The sequence below is a fragment of the Hippichthys cyanospilos genome, chromosome 18, assembly GCF_059441005.1.
Source record: "Hippichthys cyanospilos isolate Australia breed blue-spotted pipefish chromosome 18, RoL_Hcya_1.0, whole genome shotgun sequence".
Lineage (NCBI taxonomy): Eukaryota > Metazoa > Chordata > Actinopteri > Syngnathiformes > Syngnathidae > Hippichthys > Hippichthys cyanospilos.
In genome coordinates, this window is record NC_142386.1 from 7,498,248 (window position 1) to 7,516,960 (window position 18,713).

Genomic DNA, 18,713 nt, shown 5'->3' on the forward strand with positions numbered 1-18,713 from the left:
GCCGGAGGAAGTTGGCGAAGAGGGGCGGAGTTTACAATCATGCGTCAGCCGATCAAGCGGAGAAAAGAACGCCAGTCACAGCCTGGACAGAGTTATTGTTTTATACTTTTTGTACTTTACATTGAAATTAATGTAATAAAAAATAGCCAGTCACAGTCTGGCACTACGATGGGGAGCATTGACGTTAACTTTTGCGTATTTTTCCAACGACTGGACGTGTTGTCACGTGTTGAGGATGCTCAAAAGGTAAACAACCCCCACAGAAATACCCACAATCCTTTGAGCATGCACCAGCAAATTGCAATCAAATATTTGATCTGTAGGTGTCGCTCTAGTTAGTGTAAATCCTCCATTACTTCCTTTCAATTCTCTTTGAAACTGCAATTTACGAAGAGAAATGCACCGCACGGCAAACTGGCAGCACAGGCATGTCCATGAATTGAAAACACAGTAAAATCAAAAAGTTAAAAGGTCTAAAAATGCAAAAAAAATCAAATAAAAAATAATTGGATTCTGGGATTGGTTGTTGCCACCGGAAGTTCCGTTCTACGAGAGCCGAGCCTTGCAGACGGCTGTCGGCTGAAAATTCATCGCTGTTTTCTTCCTAAATAAAATGACTTTAGCGTATTTTCCAGCCCTTGAGAGGTAGACGAATCTATTTTTTTAAAGAAAATTCTCCTTTGCGTTTATATTCTCCTGTGCTGCTGATGTCCGCTTATACTCGAGCTACTATAGACGCTAACAGTCGCGCTTATCTTACTCTGTAGAGAATTGTTTAGGTTTTTTTGTTTGTTTTTAAACCTCCAACTAAGTCCAAGCCAACACGAAGAGTCGTTACTAGTGGCTTGAGGTATTCTGCAGCCAGACTCTCTTGAGTGGTTATTAATGTTTTATTCCCAGTACTATTACAAAAATACTTAGCTTTGCAACCACTAGCATTGCATGACGAGTGCATTGTAAGCATGTAGCCTAAGGTTTTTTAAACGAGGCAGGTTTTATTTCCAACTAGGTGGTTTATTTGAAATGTTATGTTATCCACTGTGGCATTGTTTTAGCATTACAACAATGATTACATAAAGGAAATCTTGTTTTGTTTTTTGTTTTTTTAATCTTTTTAAGGTTACTGACGTGCCAACAGATCCAGAATTCAAAACATGGACAAAGTGGACGACTATTACATCTGGCAGCGCCGCGCGTTTCACGCCACACGCAATCAGAAAAGCCAGGTCCCTTTTCCAGAGTCGGTCGGAATCGGCTTAGAGTTCAACGCCGCTGTAGAAAGACAGAGAAAAATGGACCCCAGCTTGTTGACTCACAACGTACTGATGGAGATGTGCGATTTTGCCAAGACAGTGACAACAGCTGAGAAATATTTTCTGTTTGAGTTGTTGATGTTCAACTTTGACTTGGGTGTAGACACCACAAACCACAAGTTGTGTTATCAGTTAGCGGTACGCATTCATTGCAAAATATTGAGGAAAAAGCTAAAACCTCAATTTCTTAAGGATGTCTTCTCGTTGCCGGACATATCCATAATAAAGGCGTATGTCGACAAGAAGATCTCAGATAGCCAGACTCCTCGAAACAATTTTTTTTCCACCCAATCCATCTTTCCTCATCATTGGTTTTCAGAAAGGCAGCCCACAGCAAGTACGGTTGTCTTAAAGAAGGAACAAGAAGCCACAAAACACCAAGAGACCCGCTATCCCTTTTGCAAAGAATCGGGTGTCTCGTTGGTCATCGATCCGTCCGGGGACAAACGGAAACTCCATCTGGATGTGCTCACCAACGGCGTGATGATGGAACTTCTGGACTTTTCTTGCTTTCTCGCCAGCAGTTTCACTAGCATCCTTAACACCTTGCTGGAACACAACTTTGGAATCCAGGCGTCCCAAGTCCCAAAGGTGATGTTTGAGAAGCGGAAAGCTATGGATTGGATGGAGGCAACCGCTATGAAAAAGGGACCGCTGCTTTTCTCAAATGGTGATTCCAAGAAATACTTGCTGGGTAATTCCTACATGTGCCCACTTGATTTTGAAGCTGAAATGCAGTTGGCAGCAGAATATGAGGCTGTGAAGGAGGAACCCAAGCAGGTTCTAGTAACCAAAGGCCACATGGGTGAACATTCCCATGAAAAAACCCAGGAAGTTGACGCCAAGCAAAAACTGTGGGTGTTGCGTGGCCATTACTCCCGGAAAATACTAAACATCCAGAGAGCCAAGTGTCGCTTCAAGAGGTGCCGGGAAATCGGTTTGGACTTTGACATCGGCTCAGGCGTCAAACAAGCTTTGCGGCTGGAGTTGCTCACCAACAGCATCCTGATGGAGGTTCAGCAGTTCGCCACAGCCATAAATAAAGGCTTGGTCAGCTTCTTGTCAGATATCTTGGAGCGCAACTTCAATATGGGCTTCCTGGGGGACCACTCCAAGCAGACTTTCATCACCAACTTCATCAGAAAATGGAAGGACATCCTCGCACACCCCAACAAAGAACACAGTGAGTTCCTCAACAACAGCTTCCATCTCCCGCTCATTCCCGACGGTGGAAAGGAAGTGGAGTCAACAAAGTGCCCGTCATCATCTTCTGACGTGGAACCGTATCCTTTCTGTAAGAAGATGGGCGTAGACTTCTGGGCGACGGATGGCGACAAGCTGCCATTGTCTGCGCTGACTGTCGGTGCCGTGCTGGAAATTTTCCAGTTTGTGGGCGTTCTTTGCGGCTCCACATGCGAGCTGGTCAAGGACATCCTAGAGCACAATTTCACATTAGACTTACAGAGCGCCGACAGCGAGGCTGCCGTGATGTTCCAAAAATGGTGCACCGGGGTGTTCCAAAAGCCCTCGGGGGGGAAATGGTTTGTAAGGAGGCCCAACACTCTCCCTAGGGACACGTGGCTCAACATGCCTGTCTTCACAAAGACCAATTTGGAGAATGACGGCGCAGGTATGCCCTCCGAGCAAAAAACGGAGGTCACCGACGTCCAAGTCGACGACTTTCACGCCTGCAAAAAAATCGGAGTGGATCTTCAGGTGGGATCCAGATGGGAAGTCAAGAAGAAGTTGAGCCTGCAACAGCTGACGAGGGGCATCCTACTTGAGGTGCACCGCTACCTGCAGCAAAACCACCTCCGCTACGTGCCTTCCCTCTACAAAATCCTGGACTATAACTTCGAGCTGGGCTACCACAGCCCTCACAAGGTGGAGTTCGCCTGGTCTTTGGCGTCCCAGGTGATCGCCATGGCGAGGAAAAGTAACCGAAACGAGAAGTACTTGAACACAGTCTTTGAGCTCCCCTTTGAGCTCCCTGCATCAACTCCTTTGCGCTGCAAAGAGGAACAACAGGAGGAATTACTGGCCCCCGCAAGTGACCAAGACGTAGTTTTCGTGCAAAAACTGAAACCTGTTGACATTGAGGTGGAGATCGAATAGTTTAGCCTTTATACAAAATTAAGTTTTTGTTTTGCTACTGTATCACAAGCATGTTCTTTACATAACAGTGTTCCTTTGAATCTTTGTAATAAATCACTTTGTGTGTAGTTATTCCGCTGTCATGACAGCAATACTGGTTTGTTGATCCTGGAAATAGTTGGATTATTATACGTTATCAATGGGTGGATGAGTGGTTAGCACGTTCGACTCGCAGGTAAGGGAGTTCAATTCCATTTGGCTCCGGCCTTGCGGAGCCTGCAACCTTTGTGAGGATAAGCTACTGTAAAAAATGGGTGATCTGATACGGGTAGGAATCTTTCACTGTGTCGCAATTTGATTCGGATTGAATTAGATGTGATTTATGCACTATAGATGTGCAAAAAATAATAATCATAGAAGACAGGATAACGGAGACATGAGTTTTGTTTTTTTTCATTTAAGTTTTGATGTATAAGGAACATGGCTTTTACCACAAAATAGCATGTAAATAACTGCTACTAGCTGAAGCTAGCTATAAATTGCATAACGAACAAAATACACTGTAATTTCACAGGAAATGGCAGAACCAAAACAGAAAAACTGTTGCCTAAATAAAAAATCTTAATATTTTTCTGTACATTTATATCAAAGATATGAAAATAAACTTTTTCAAGTGCACAGCTAAATTGACAGTACTGTATGTCACAATTGTACAAATATTTAGTAGATTATTGACAGGATTGTCATTTACATGTATGTAAGTGAGTAATGTGTGTGTGATTTAGTTTGGAGTTTGCATACGTTAACTTGCATTGTATTTTTGTGGACATGCTGAAGTTTTGCGTTGTGTTGATCACAGGCCACTTGCTTTCTATTTTCAATGAATATGTGTTACTGGTTAGAGCATTTAATTCACATGCTCGTGCCTGACATAAAAGTGCATTAGCACGAGAAGAGTCGCCTGTCAGGAGGTAAAGAGAAGAAGAGAGTTTTGTGCGTTCTCCCAGAACTCACGAGGTTTGTATATGTCATATTAAAATGATGTTGCTTAAAATGAAACCTTTCTAAGTTATAATTCTTGAAAGGAATGTGAGAGGACAGATTCAGAAGAGAAAAAATATATATATATTTTCAGCACACATTTTAGGAAAACATGACAGCCTTTTATGCATGAAAAACTGACATGAATACCACGTTCAGAGTACAGTGTACTTGGAAATAAGAAACACTAGAAAATAAACGCTACACCGGATAAGATTTATGTTCAATTTCTGACAACTACATTTTTATCTAAAATGCCTGATTTCGTTACGCCAAAAACTCAAAATGGCTACGTTTCTTTGGAGTATTTAAAACCATCGTGTCGCACCGCAACATTCTACGTCCGAGACAAAAAAATGGCATGCAGGAGACAAAAGTGTCATGCAGACTGGTTCCACTGGGGCTCGAACCCAGGACCTTCTGCGTGTAAAGCAGACGTGATAACCGCTACACTATGGAACCACTGCGTCTACATATGACCACTATAAAAAATATAACCTATTTTATCTCTCAAATCGTTTTTGTAAGTATTGTATAGATGATTGTTAGTTCATTTTATACAGGAATTAACGACGTGGTTAAAAAGTGAGCAAAGAAGACAGCAAACGGAGCTGATAGCCTTACTGATAGCTGATAGCCTTACTGGATGGAAAACGGAAGTACGCTGACATACACCATCTTGCAGCCCAAACAGCGTGGGGAACGCAACTCAAAAGTCAAACGTCTGCCACATAAAGAGTGCACGTTTGTTTCTTACCCCTAAAAAATTAGAAGTTAATCGAAAAAAATTGCTGTACTGTATTGTACATTTTTAACGTGTTCAAAATTTCCTTGCGACAAGAGCAACGTCTGGCGACCTCTAGCGACCTTGTGGCGACATATATATTATATGTCCTATATATTGCCTTGTGGCAAGATAAAGGAAGCAATATTGTCAAATGCTACTCATTTAGAAAAAGTAAGCTTTACATGAACATCTTCAAACAAGCCATTGATTACATGTATATCAATACACAGTTCCTTCCCTCTAAAGACTTACCAGACCTTGTTTTTTGTTTTTAACTAAACTAGTCATGATAGAAAACAGTTATTTGCATGTTATTGGAATTTAGAGTGGGTTTTCAAAATGAATAACATTTCAGTTTGACGCTAAATATTACTGACTCGTACCCCTTTAAGTTGCTGATACAGATCAGAAAGAGTAAATGCATAGTTTACTGTTTTGTTGTACCAGAGACTTTTGGACATTTTCTTTTTATTATAACAAATCTAATTTTCTTAATATTCAAGAAAAAGGAGATAAAATGTTCATCTTTGGAAAAAAGAACATTAGAACATAATGATTGGAAAAATATTGCAATATAAGGAAAGCTTTTTCAGATTAAAGGTTATGTGACAGTTTTGTCAATTACTTGTTTAAAAAAATATGAAACCCTTCGGAAGGATTTTTTTTACATGAATTCATCACTCAGCACAAACTCAGTTTTAATAAACAGTTTATTCAAGTTGATACTGATGTAGACAGATAACACTGCGAAAATGTCATCCTTAAGTTATTCCCTGGTAATAATAATAATAATAATAATAATAATAATAATAATAATAATAATAATAATAATAATAATAATAATAATAATAATAATAATAAATATGATGAGGGCAATCAATGGTGATGCTATTTGCAAGTTTTAGGGACCAAGCTCATGACTGACAGGCCTCAAAAATGTTTAATTTTAAGAGGTGCCACAAGATGGCCCTAAAGCAACACATTGACAATAGCCAGTCTTTGGCCTAAGCACAGCAAACAAACAAATATGGAAACGCTGTGATTTGGGTTTTGATAGCACCTTAAAGGGGGCATTGCGCTGCTCCTTCTAGAGTGTACGCTATGGCCACCTGAAGGCATTGTAATACAGACAAGAGAATATACTGTACAGAGTGGTCAAAGCGATTGCAGTCATTCCAAGCAAAGGATAAAAATGCGTATATGCCTGGGAGTAGTGATGTACATATTAACTGCTGTAGTGAAAATTGATCACAGCATGAAACAGGCTCTGCGATGAAATGTAGCTTTGGATCGTATAGTGCCTTCCAAGGAACCCAGTTATGTTTCCATGTGGTCCTTGACGTCCTTCTGAAAATCCAACTCCCAAATGTCCTTTGAGCTGACCCCGTAGGCATCTTCAGTGGTCTCCTGATCTCCTCTCAGATGTTCTCCTCATGTCTTGGATCCACCACTAGAACTTTACACTCCCGCTTAGCAATCTTGTCCAGTGACAAAAGGCTTTTGTCCTGCGGTGGCAAATAGAGCGGCCGGCCCACAGGAGAACCCACCGGGGGTGTGATGGCGCGCCGCTCCATGGCGCTGCCCGTCCTGAGCCACAAATGCATCAACAGTGTATTGCGACTGGGACATCAGCAGAATTGCATCATCATTCATCATCGCAGCACAACATTGATAACTTTGTTTGATTGGGGTTTTCATCACAAGCAGGCATGTCTGAATTAGAGTTGAGCTCTTAGTGTGTGTCCAAGGTTTAAATGACTGGAATCTGTCCTTTTCCTTAGCAGCTTATCCTCACTAGAATTGCCGGCGTGCCTGAGCCTATCCCAGATGTCTTTGTAGTAGCAAGCAGGGAGAACATGCAAACTCCAAACAGGAAATTCTCACCTCATGATGTGCGAGCGAGACGGCTGTTGGTGGGAGAAGGACTGGGAACGACCCAAATTGGCCTGGTGGCGGTCCAGCAGGTCTCGCATTGCCGGGCTAGACGGACTGTTCTTTCCTGAGTGCATTCAGAATTGGAGTCAGGTGACTTATTTGATGCCGGTGTGGGCACTGGCATGAACACAGGTGAGGAGTGATTCCATTGAAGAAAATGAATTCATATTTAAACGACATTCTCAATGAACTGTTATAAAGCACCAATCTACAGTGGTCACATGAATATTATGCAGTAGTACACCAACTTTGGAGAAGAAGTACTCCAACTTTGGAGAAGTTGACTTTGCCTGAGCAAGGTGAACTTACGTGAGAGCGGCCTGGCGTCCGGTGGCGGGTTGGATACAGACGCGGTGAACTGTAGCTTGAGCTTCATGTGCTGGCTCAGCTGAGGAGATAACAGTCACTCATTGTAAAATGATGTAAAATAACAAGCAAGATATTTTGGCTCATTCGCCACTCCTGGACAGATAAAAATGGACAGCTCCCTCTCGCTGTACCTCGTAGAGTCCCGGTCGGAGGATCTGGAAAGCCACACTGAAGGTCAGGGTGCTGCCTTTGCGACAGTGGCCCAGGTTGCTAAGAGGAGTGTGGCACACCACCGCAGACAGCGTGGCATCGTCAGTTTGACCACGCCCTGAAAACACAAACACAGTGTGCAGTCAAGCATAGCCCACGAGATAGTCATGGTGCTACCTCAGATGGTACAAAAATGCCAGTCAGTTTTAGCCTCTTCAAAAAAGCCAACAAAAAATTATTTTAGGTGTTTTTTTATAATCTTTTTATAAACAGTCATTACATATCTATAGTATGTAAAAAACTGGTCTTGTGTACATATTGGCCAGCTGGGGGCAGTATAATGCACACTTATGGAAATTCTCCACACTGACAAGTTACAGCTTCTCGTTTTTCCTTGGAAAAGATAAATAATCTATGCCTGTGTGTAGTGAAGATCGCAAACAATGAAAAAAAATCTCTCCTGACTCAAGGCAGGCCAGCATTATGGTACCGGCGTGTTCTGCTCTATGACCCTGACCTAGGCTTTTTGGTCAACTTGTTTTCTTGACCTTAAACAGGGAATGTGTTCACAAAAATGTAATAATGTGGCCCTTTTTAACAGTCCTTCACGTATTTGAGAATAAAATTCCCTTAATAAATACTCCATTTGCATGTTGTGTGATGATACAAATTAAAAAAAAAAACTGAGTAAATTAAGCTGTTCTAAATATTGGTCGCCATATTTTCTTTTTTGTTGAATTTATGTCAGGGTGTAACCACGAGAGGACAAAACCTGCCCTCTGGAGTCCAGACGAGGCGCACGGACAGGAAGTCCTGCAGGTTGTTGAGCAGCACATATTTGACCTTGAAGTGCTCTTTGACCTTGACAGTGCTGGGACAGCTGGCCGTCATTACGAACCGGGGTCGGTCCAGACGCACGCTCGGCAACCTGGCAGACAAACCGAGTTTACAATGAGAACTGAAAAATAACTTCCTTCTTCCTACTTAGTTGAACAATGGCTAATTTAAAAGCAATGAATGTGAATACATTTTTATTTTGAGGATTCAAAAAACACAAACCAATGGCCCGTTCAAAGGTGGTAACTCAAATGTTTTTACATGACACTTGAATATGTAATTCAACTTTAAAAAAAAGGTAAATGAGGGGTCCTATTCGTGTTTTTTATTTGAGTTTACATGGCAATCAAAAACCAGAATTTTTGCCCAGAAAGTTACTTGTATTCATTGACGTATGACACTGTTAGCGGAGCTTGACTCCCAATATGGCCGCCGGCAGTGCATGCTAGCTAATCCAAACTACTCAAGGCACTTATTAGTCATTGACAACGTTTTACAATGGGACATCGGTTTTCTAATTTTTTGTTTGGTTCTGTAACTTGGTAGCACAGTAAGGTGATGCCTCTTAGAGGGACCCTGCAAACATATCAGCATGAAGCAGCTAACTTAGCATTTGGCTACCTGTAATGGGTGTAGATACAGTTGGTGAAGGGCATCTTGGGAGTTGACCACTGCAGCACAGCAACCAGAGGAACCTCCATTCCCTGAGCGGAAATCCCAAGAAGCAAGCCCGCAATTAATAAGGAGCAGCGTATTAATCCATTTAAATTACAGATAGCAAACTGAACCGACGGATAAGAGTGATAGCGCTATGTGCCACTGAAACTTGTCAATTGGAAGTCGAGAAATAAAATTGCATTGGAATTAATAATTGGGTTTGCGATTGAAGATTAAGATTAAGAACGCACCTCATTGGACTCATCCTGCGGCATGTCGTTGAGATGCAGCTGGAAGAGGAAATCGTGCTCCTCCAAGGCGCCGAGCATGCTGGGAAGGCGGCTCGCGGCGCTGTCCACCTTGCAGAAAGACGCCATGCCAACCTCACCCGAATGGTGGCTGCGGCAGCATGGGACTGTTAAAGCAGAGCTTCTGCAAACTTTTGTGCCTCCCCAAACCTCAATTCAACATTACAACTCTATGTCACCCTCAATGCCAAAAGGATGAGAAAGGTGTCTAGTTTCCGGAAAGTTGTAAACTTACAATAAAAGACTTATAACTTTTAGGTGAAAAAATAATTGTAGTGTTGCGAGACTAAAGTCTTTTCTTAAAAAAGAAAAATATTTAATCTTAACCAAAACTGTTGTGGGTCACATTCAAATGCTTTAACTAATCTCATTCATTGACGCTTGTATGGAAAAGACCTTTATTCATCAAAAAACTGGAAGCAAAATTGCTCATGTCCGTTTTAATTTACTGTGGGACTATCAATAAAAAAGTAATACTTGATGGAAATGTGTTTTTATTTTGTTGTTGTTTTTGCCATGTGGGTCACATGCTAAATCAATTTAGACAAATCTTGTTTGTTGGATTGTTGTGTTTCCTTCTTGTTTTCCGAAATTGTTAAACAATGGTGTGAACACATGCTATGAGGTTGACGAAATCTGACTATGTAAAAAAAAAAAAAAAAACGCTTTGCATACGCACCAAACGTTATCCACCAGAAGCACCGAGCCGTCGGGCATAACGGGGAGGTAGGAGGCGTTGAGGTCGGGCAGAATTCGAACGTCCCGCACGCTCATCTCCTCCTGCGACGACTTGTTGAGCACTGAGCCAGAACCGAAGGAGAAAGTCACTTAGAAGTGTGACCCACCACATCTTAACGGCTGGGCGACGTGCACTACCTTTGAGCACTGCCAGGTGACGCCCCGAAACACTCATCAGTTTACAGCGGACCACCGGAGGCGGCAGGACGCTCAAAGTGGTGCTCACTAAAGTAAAACACGTGAGGTCACGGTTGATGAATGTATATCACCCATGCGGGCCCTTTAAAGCTCTCACATGCTGAACATCAGTCATAGCAGTGCTGCTGTATCTAATCTAATCTAATCTAATCTAACCTAATCTAATTTGTGAGCAATTGCATTCATAACCTTAAAGGTCAAATTTAAGTTTAATTTTAATGTAATTTATACATTATGTGTTACAAACCTAACCAAGCTTGAGGAATGGGAGGCATGTAGTTAATATATCCACCAGTAGGGTTACCGGAAATAACATTACAGTGGCAAGAAAAAGTATCTTAATCTTATGGAATCGCTCACATTTTTGCATAAAAATCACCATTAAATGTGATATCATCTTGTCCAAAATCACAATAATTCAAAAAAACGTCTGCATTATGTAAAACCACACGAATATTTAGATGTTTTCATATTTTTAATCAGAATGACATGCACATCACATTTAATTGTGACTTTATACACAAATCTGAGAAATTCCAAAAGGTTCAGATACTTTTTCATGCCACTGTAGAATTGTATTTAGTGATTCAACTTCTGCATACTGACTATCTCATCCCTTTGTAATGACAGTTATGCTTTTTGAATGCCTTCTAGAGGCCTAAAGAAAACCTTTCAATTTTCGACCTCTAACCTTTATTAGTGACGTTTACCGTATTTTTCGGACTATAAGGCACACTGAATTATAAGATGCTGTCTCAATGAACAGTTATATTTTTGAAAATGTCCCTACATTGGGTGCAACGTGTTTGAAAACAAACCAAAACAGGAAATGAGGGTCAAACTTAATTATGACATACATAAGACACACCTGAATATATTTTTGATCAAGTTAAAGCATTTTAAGTCCCCAAAAATATGATAGCAGGTAACGGCAGCCTTGGTTTCTGGGGAAGAACATGAAGCATTTATCATTGTTTATGGGGTGTTGTGTGAACGATTTTGAGGAAACAACTAATCAAATCATCATTATTGTACTAAGCCCGCAATTTAACCTATCAAAACAAGAAAAAAGGTGTAAGGTGCAAACCTTGAGCTTTGAAGGTGTTGAGGTCGTGTCTGAAGGTGAGCGACGGCTCTCGTTGCTGCAGGACACTCAGGTAGCCCAATTCCTGCACCTCGGCTTGCTCGGCCTCCCTTTTCCACACGGTGACCATCACCTGAAGGCCACAAGTCAGACATTAGTGCATGAAGACAAGCGAGAAGACTTGTGCGAGGCAAAAATGACTCGTTCAATCATTAGCTACACAACAAAGGTTGTGGGTCACGTGAGGCCACCTTGACTTTGACGGTGCTGACTGGGAGTTTGTCCAAAGAGACGGTGAGCGGAAAGATGACCTCGTCCGCCAGAACCATGGGCTCGTCCAGAGGAGACTGCGCAGTATGGAGGACAAAAAAAAAAAGACAAATGCTGAAATGTTCCTAATGCCAGCGATGATGCGTTTTCCTCACAAACCTGGACCGGAGCCCTGCGGAACTCTCGTTCGGTCGTGCTGCACGAGTTGTGGATGAGGAGCGGCTTGCAGTCCCTGAAGCTGCGACACCGTGAGTCCACCCTGCTGCCCAGTGCTGCGATGGCCGCCTCTGCTGCTGCCATGTAGTCATCCGCGGCGTCGTCGCCACCCTCATCCCCGCTGCTGCCGTAGTCGTGATGATGCTGGCTGCCCCGGTGGCGACTGCTCTCGCCCGGGCTCACGCTGGCAACGGCACACAGCGAACCGGCCAGTTCACGCCAGGCCCGACTGCTGCACGATTCATTCCCAAAACCTGCAGATCCAAATCATATGCCATTGGTAACCTTTTCAAATAACCCAGAACTTTAAAAAGAAAAAAAGTGAAACAGTTGATGAAAAGGCGTGTTTTATGACCTGTCACAACAATGTAATTACTCATTGTGCAAACACACCAAACCAATTTGAGTAAGTGCAAATGCATATATCACTACTAGACATCTTAAAGATCATGTGTACAAAAATTCTTTGTTCTATGTTTATTTTAACATACTCCACTAACCTTTTGTTTGGGAGCTTTGAGGCTGTCATCTTTCTCTCTAAGTGCAACCACAAAGTAAACAGCTCTGGTCATGTGACAATATTCTCTAAAAATGTGACATTGCACACATTTTATCTACACATTGTAGTATCTCAGTACTTCATGAAAAATTACTTAAAAATTATTTATAGAATTTAAATATAAATAGAATTTTCTTAACAGTCAATTTTGTGACCGATGGGTTGAAATGTGTTGACTGTTTTGCTAGAGAGGGTCACAATTGTGAATCATAACAGTTAAATGTAAACTCAATAAAATGGTATTAGTGCCTTTCATACAAAATTAAACTTCCTGTTACAGTCAAAGTAAATGTTGAATGTAGCTTTCCTGTAAGAGGACATCCGAAATAATGATCCATTCGTTTGATAATCAATTAGTTATTAATGCACCTCTGACTGGATATTTACATTTTAGCTTAGCATAATGTGCTGCTGTAAATACTGTCAAACCTGCTCTATTTATGTTGCAGCTTACAGCTATACTTTATATTTTGAGCATGACAAGATGTGAATTTTAATGACATAATGTAGCAAGCACGCATGTAATAAATGAGAGCAGCTATACTCGCTCAGCAGTCTCAATTCCCGCCCCTCGCTCCCCCCCTTACCCGGGCCTGGCTCGGTCGGCGTCGCCCTGCCGGCATCCCTGCAGCGCAGCACCAGCAAAAAGCGCACCGTCTCCCCGAGGTAGAGGTAGCTCCGGCGCGGTAGGGTTCGGTACCGGGCCGGCTCGGACAGGTCCGTGATGGGCACGGCAGGAAAATACATGAAGTACTCGCACTGAGACTCCATCATCTGCACCATGGCGACGGGCGGCTGAGCAGGAGGAAGAGGATGAAGAGGAGGTGGAACAATAAGCACGCGAGCGTCACTACGGCCCATCGCCGTACATGTACATTTTGGCCAACATTAGATCTTGTCGCTCATCGTAGCTACGGACGCTGATTGGTTGAAAGCGGTCACATGATATTAAAGGAGCCATCTTGCAGAGCAGAGGTGTCCAAAGTTTCTTTATTTGGGGACCGTATACCAAAATATGGAAGGATGCAAGAGGCACTTTAGATTATTTATAAAATTTACGCGTTCATCAACATGGAAAGCAATTATATATCATTCTACAGTGCAGCTTTCTTTTTCAATTGATACGGCAAATAAGTGTTTTTCAATACATTTGGATGGCCAGCGGCCCAAAATCCCACTAGACCTCATGTACTGAACAACAGCTTAATCCCATCTCCACATTCAGAACTGGAAAAGAGCAAATACTAGTCAACTGACATTTGTAAACAGTTACTTCAGAATTAACATATTAAATAATCTTCATGTGTTAGGCCTGATGCTCCTACAATCAAATTATCTTTATTTATTTATCACTGTTTTGCATAGAAAAGGTTGTGAACATGGTTTTATTATTATTTTTGCACATTTAGAAAAGCTCTACAACATATACAACAATGTATTAGGAGCACTTTTTTTCCCACTTGCCTTACAGGCCTTTTTCAAACACCAATTTTAATGTATGCCTTGGGCCGCTGAAAACAGAATCAGGGCCCCCGGGCTGTAATATGGGAATCACTGTTGCAGAGAATCACAAGCTGTCCCTTATTTTTTTTCCCTTACAGCAGTATATTTGTCAATGCATGTAAATGCATAACAAAAGGCATACGGTAGGAGTTAGTCTACTGTAGCCCAACCCCTGATAAGCGAAAGATAATAGTATGCGCCTGTACATACTGGCCAAAAATGTAAATCAAATGAGGGCAACATCTGAATCTGTTTTCAAAGCAGATGGACAGTACAGTAGATTAATGTCTCCGGTTAAAAAGGTGAAGTGAGAATAAAGTGAAAATTTGAATCTTAAAAGTAAGACAGAAAAAAGCATCGATTTTCACCCCAATTTGCCAGTTTTTTTGCTCAAGAGATTTGTTTTAATCTGAAAAATAAGGAAACCAGCGGCATGATTGCGTTCCAGTTCACATTTACAGATAATTTCTCAATGAAATGATGATTATTTAAGGCGTAGGGAAAAACATGCATCCATAATGTGGCAGGCATGTACTGCTGCATAGCGTGGGTCACACAGGCTGAGCGACAAGCTCACATGTTGAACCAATTGGTCAGATTCTTTTCAAATACAGTGGTCATGTGATGTTCATGAATGAACTGTGTCTTTTGAATGGCTAGCCAGCTGTATAGAACACATAAAATGAGAACCAAGAATCAACACATATTAAGAAAATGGGCAGAATAACACTGAAAGTTAGTCCAATATACCTAACCAAGTTGTCTTCTTTGGTGTTTTTCAACTTTTGTCCCCAAAGACACACATATGAAACACCCACAGGACTCATTAATCAAGGTAAGATTTGCTGAAAACATTTTGAATAATTAATGGGCCTAAATGAGCCCATTAATGAGCCCTAAATGGTGGCAAGTGGGTCAGAGACCGTGTCAAAGTGTTTGCTCACTCGTACACCAGGGAAAAGCCAACTAATTTCAACTTCAATAAGAAAAAGACAAACAATGATGTCACTAACACAAAGTTCGGTTAGAAGTTAACTTTTCAATCTTACACATGTGTTTAGCTCACTTGCACTGTCAAGGAGACAAATACAAGTGCAAAAAAAAAAATAAGTAAAGCCTTCTATAAGCCTTGTAAGGCAACAAATACTATAGGTGTCTATATTAAGTATATTAGCCCACTATTAAAATGAATAAGTAGGCTACAGTAATGAGCCTTCATGTGTAAATGTTTGTTTTCCTTCAAGTACATCCTGGAGAGAATGACGCATTATTTGACTATTCTGCTGTACAATGGTTCTTTCAGTTTAAATTCCATGACAACATTAATGTATTATGTTTTGCTGCGTTGATAAAATTACAGAAATACGATAAAGAAATCAGATTTTTGTTGTCATTTTGGTTTTGAGGATTCAAACAACAAAATAGATGACCTGCAACAAAACCCAATAAAATCCCTCTCTGTCATTCCAAATACATACTGACAAAGAACAGAAATCCCTTTATAAAAACAGCCAATTTGATACAAAATATGTGCCTATGACAGGACTGTGTTCTTACCTGTTTAATGTGACATCACTGGGCAGTTTCTCAATATCGGGCATGTCAGATGATTTTGTTACCTGACATCTTCTCAAAGCAAAGAAAACAGGCAGGCAATATTTTTGCATTAGCAATGAAAGCAAATAATTCGGTCCAAGAACTGTAGAACTCGGTTCTCCACAGCTATGTTTCTCTTTTTGCCTTTGGATCCGTGGCCCATCAAACACCTGCCGTTTCTTTTTTTTTTTTTTTTCAAGAAGCCACTAGAACTGCGCTAAAGAGCTATGGGTTGCCGACTCCCGATCAAGCGTAAGCATGGGCCTTTTGGCTGCATCTCTGATGAGTGGATTCATTGTATCATCTTGGTAGGTTTTTTATTGGGCTGACGTTTGTTATTCATAGGACATAATAATTTCAAGAACATTTTTGACTTGACTTGCCTTATAAAAGTTGTAGGGGAGCAATTACATTTGTAAGACTCTCTCTCACTCATTTGCCTGACACCTGATTGTTTTTTTTTTTTTCTGAGAAGGCATTTACTTTTTCAAGAATGCATTTGTTGAAATTATCATTTAACTTTTCCTTGTAGTGTTTTGAATGGTACTGTCAGTTGATTTGTTGTGTCCGGCCTGATGGTAAGGAGGGAAGGGGCTTAGTTTGAGGTTGTGTTGCATGGCAACCAGATGTGCTTGCAACCTATAAAGCGTGCTGGCGTGCAGGCTGCTGTGATGTAGCTGCATTTACAGTGTTACTATTCCCTTCTTCTTTTCTTTATTATTATTTAATTACTCTGTTTCCATGCATGGAAAGAGAAAGCTTGGTGCCGGCCAACACGACCTCTAGGCTAAGCCTAGAGATGCGAACGGTGATTGCCACCTTGATCACCTTCTGCTGCCTGATGTGCCTCTTTGTCAACGGGGTGATGTTGGGGATCTTGCGAAGTAAAGATGTGTTTCGAGAGACACCGCGTTACATCCTGCTGTATAACCTGCTGCTGGCAGACACGCTGCAACTGGCTGTCACCCAGGTGTTGTACTTGCTGAACGCCAGTCAAGTCAGACTCACGTATCCCCTGTGTGGAATGCTCAGCTTTTTCAGCGCTTACGTCACCAGGATCATGCCTCTGCTGCTTGTGGTGATGTCGCTGGAGAGATACGTGGCTGTGTGCCACCCGCTCAGACACTCCTCCGTCATTACCGGCAGGAATACGGTGGGAGCCATGCTCGCCACCTGGCTCTTATGCTTCCTCATTGTTCTCATTCATGGACTTTTATTGCTGATGTTTCCCTTTGATCAGCTGGGCAGCCTGCAAATGCCACAGCTGTGCAGCTTCTTTGCCATGTTGCTATTGCCTGTTTCTGGACTGTATGACAAAATTTACACATATTTTGTATTTATCTTGGCCAGCTTGACCATTGTATTTAGTTATTTCGGTGTTGTGGTGGCAGCCCAATTGGCGGGCACCGACAAAGCCTTGGCCCATAGAGCCCGCAACACACTGTTACTGCACCTGGTGCAACTGGCTCTCAGCCTCTTGTCTGTGCTCTACAGCCCCATCGTATCTCTTCTCTTTCCTTTCTTGAGCTACTTGGTCTGGGTCCAATTACAGTTAATTTTCTATGTGTTCTTTTTCCTGCTTCCCAGAAGCCTCAGCTCGCTGGTGTACGGGCTGAGAGATCAGAGCCTCAGAGTCATGCTGGCGAACTATCTGTGGTGTCGCCTTAAAGTGTCAGTCACTGCTGAGAAAGCTGCCATTGTGTCTTGAGAGCTTCTGTCTTTTCTCCTGCACATTCAAACTCGTGCACTTGCTCTTACTTTTAACCCTGTGTTCATTTCTTCTTGTGGATATAAGTGTATTATGCCTAATTGAAAGTCCATTGAAAACTCCAAAAAAGTTGTCCTTGTGTCACACAAATTTTTGTTTGGGCGTCAGGACACTGGGAAATGTTTCAAGCTGTCATATATTTTGTCTGCGCTGGCTTGATTTCACAAATAAATGTGTGTTGTAAAACACAAAGAACACCACCATGGAGCTGTATATTCAAGTATTCCCTGCAGTAAGGTAGTTTATGAAACAGACATGCTCTCAGAAAAATGTACTGTATGAAGTAAAACACAAACAACCCCAACATGGAACTGTATATACAAGTACAGTACTCCCTGCAGTAAGGAAGTTTATGAAACAGACATGCACTCAGAAAAATCCTTTTTTTTAGGAATATAAAGAAATAAAAAAACAGGTAACGGGCACTTTAAAAAAAAGCTTACCTCAGCTTAACAGTTGGCTCCTTCCCCCAAGGGCCATATACCTGTTGCCTGTAACCCCCACACACATACACCCACATGCACATGTACTGTGAATCTATCATTTTGGTGACATCTGCGCATGAGAACAACTTATTTTTACAGAAGATAAGTTTTTTAATAAAACAATTGCACTGATACTAGAATTGGTCATGAGAGTAGCAGCATAAGCACACGTTACGCTCCTTCAAACAATGACATCAAGAGCCTTTTGGAAAGTGACTGACTGCCGTCTTTACTCCCACAATTAGATAGCTCGATTATGAAAGCAATGATGGATATTCACACCAAGATTCACGATCAGCCGTCTCAAAAGTAGGAGCAACTAAAAAGGGAAATTAACTAATCCATAGGCAACTGGCTGCCTTCGTCCACACTGAGTGACCCGTGATAATTGTATGTAATACTAACAAATGTACATACAATCACAAATGTTATAGTTTACACTTCCACAATGACACTGTTTTTTCCAACAATCATAAATTACTGAAAACAAAAACACTCAAATTATAAATATTTCCAAACTTTTAGAGGATGTAAAGTCACCTTGAAACAATTGGCATGGCGCTGTAAATAGATTTAAAAATACATAATTAAAAAAACTATTCGTTTAAACATATATATTAAAATAGATGAACATAAATGTAAAATATATTCGTATAATTCGTATTATGACAATATATAATATAATACAGGATCTATAGTATGTAAATTTATATTTAAGTAGAAAATGGATGGATGGATATAATAAAATATATATTACGGATTACTGTACTGTATGTAATTGATTGCATACACGAGCCGGACGTGA

At 41.3% G+C, this 18,713-nt stretch overlaps 3 protein-coding genes and 1 non-coding gene across 5 annotated transcripts; 2 read left to right on the plus strand and 2 right to left on the minus strand.

Annotated features, from left to right (window-relative positions):
* Positions 1-40: 40 nt before the first annotated feature.
* On the plus strand, positions 41-4,466 carry LOC148408786 (uncharacterized). Of its 2 annotated transcripts, none has more exons than XM_088440537.1 (2): positions 41-246; positions 1,120-4,466. In XM_088440537.1, the coding sequence occupies exon 2, from the start codon at positions 1,155-1,157 to the stop codon at positions 3,426-3,428; it is 2,274 nt and encodes a 757-aa protein (XP_088296663.1). In that variant the 5' UTR covers positions 41-246; positions 1,120-1,154; the 3' UTR covers positions 3,429-4,466. The 2 variants fall into 2 exon arrangements, with proteins under 2 accessions (XP_088296663.1, XP_088296662.1); XM_088440536.1 differs by lacking the exon at positions 41-246 and adding an exon at positions 495-645.
* A 371-nt stretch (positions 4,467-4,837) lies between these two features.
* trnav-uac (transfer RNA valine (anticodon UAC)) lies at positions 4,838-4,910 on the minus strand. Its single transcript has one exon. It is a non-coding gene; the product is annotated as a tRNA-Val (tRNA).
* Positions 4,911-6,156: 1,246 nt separating this feature from the next.
* LOC148408788 (trafficking protein particle complex subunit 14-like) lies at positions 6,157-13,417 on the minus strand. Its single transcript, XM_088440542.1, has 13 exons — positions 13,144-13,417; positions 11,941-12,251; positions 11,763-11,858; positions 11,515-11,644; positions 10,368-10,454; positions 10,171-10,291; positions 9,435-9,582; positions 9,148-9,230; positions 8,466-8,617; positions 7,671-7,807; positions 7,480-7,558; positions 7,120-7,234; positions 6,157-6,822 (listed from the first exon to the last, which is right to left on the minus strand). The coding sequence occupies exons 1-13, from the start codon at positions 13,415-13,417 to the stop codon at positions 6,654-6,656; spliced, it is 1,902 nt and encodes a 633-aa protein (XP_088296668.1). The 3' UTR covers positions 6,157-6,653.
* A 3,103-nt stretch (positions 13,418-16,520) lies between these two features.
* LOC148408789 (odorant receptor 131-2-like) lies at positions 16,521-17,363 on the plus strand. Its single transcript, XM_088440554.1, has one exon. The coding sequence runs from the start codon at positions 16,521-16,523 to the stop codon at positions 17,361-17,363; it is 843 nt and encodes a 280-aa protein (XP_088296680.1).
* The last annotated feature ends 1,350 nt before the right edge of the window (positions 17,364-18,713 follow it).

Bases quoted from the DNA above. Each gene is read 5' to 3' on its own strand.
- LOC148408789 (XM_088440554.1), top strand. From the start codon at position 16,521: ATGTTGGGGATCTTGCGAAGTAAAGATGTGTTTCGAGAGACACCGCGT.
- LOC148408788 (XM_088440542.1), bottom strand. From the start codon at position 13,417: ATGGGCCGTAGTGACGCTCGCGTGCTTATTGTTCCACCTCCTCTTCAT. The intron at 11,645-11,762 runs GTGGCCTCACGT...TGTGGCCTTCAG, and splicing joins TCAGCACCGTCAAAGTCAAG to GTGATGGTCACCGTGTGGAA. The intron at 6,823-7,119 runs GTGAGAATTTCC...TTTGTGGCTCAG, and splicing joins TCTCGCTCGCACATCATGAG to GACGGGCAGCGCCATGGAGC.
- LOC148408786 (XM_088440537.1), top strand. From the start codon at position 1,155: ATGGACAAAGTGGACGACTATTACATCTGGCAGCGCCGCGCGTTTCAC.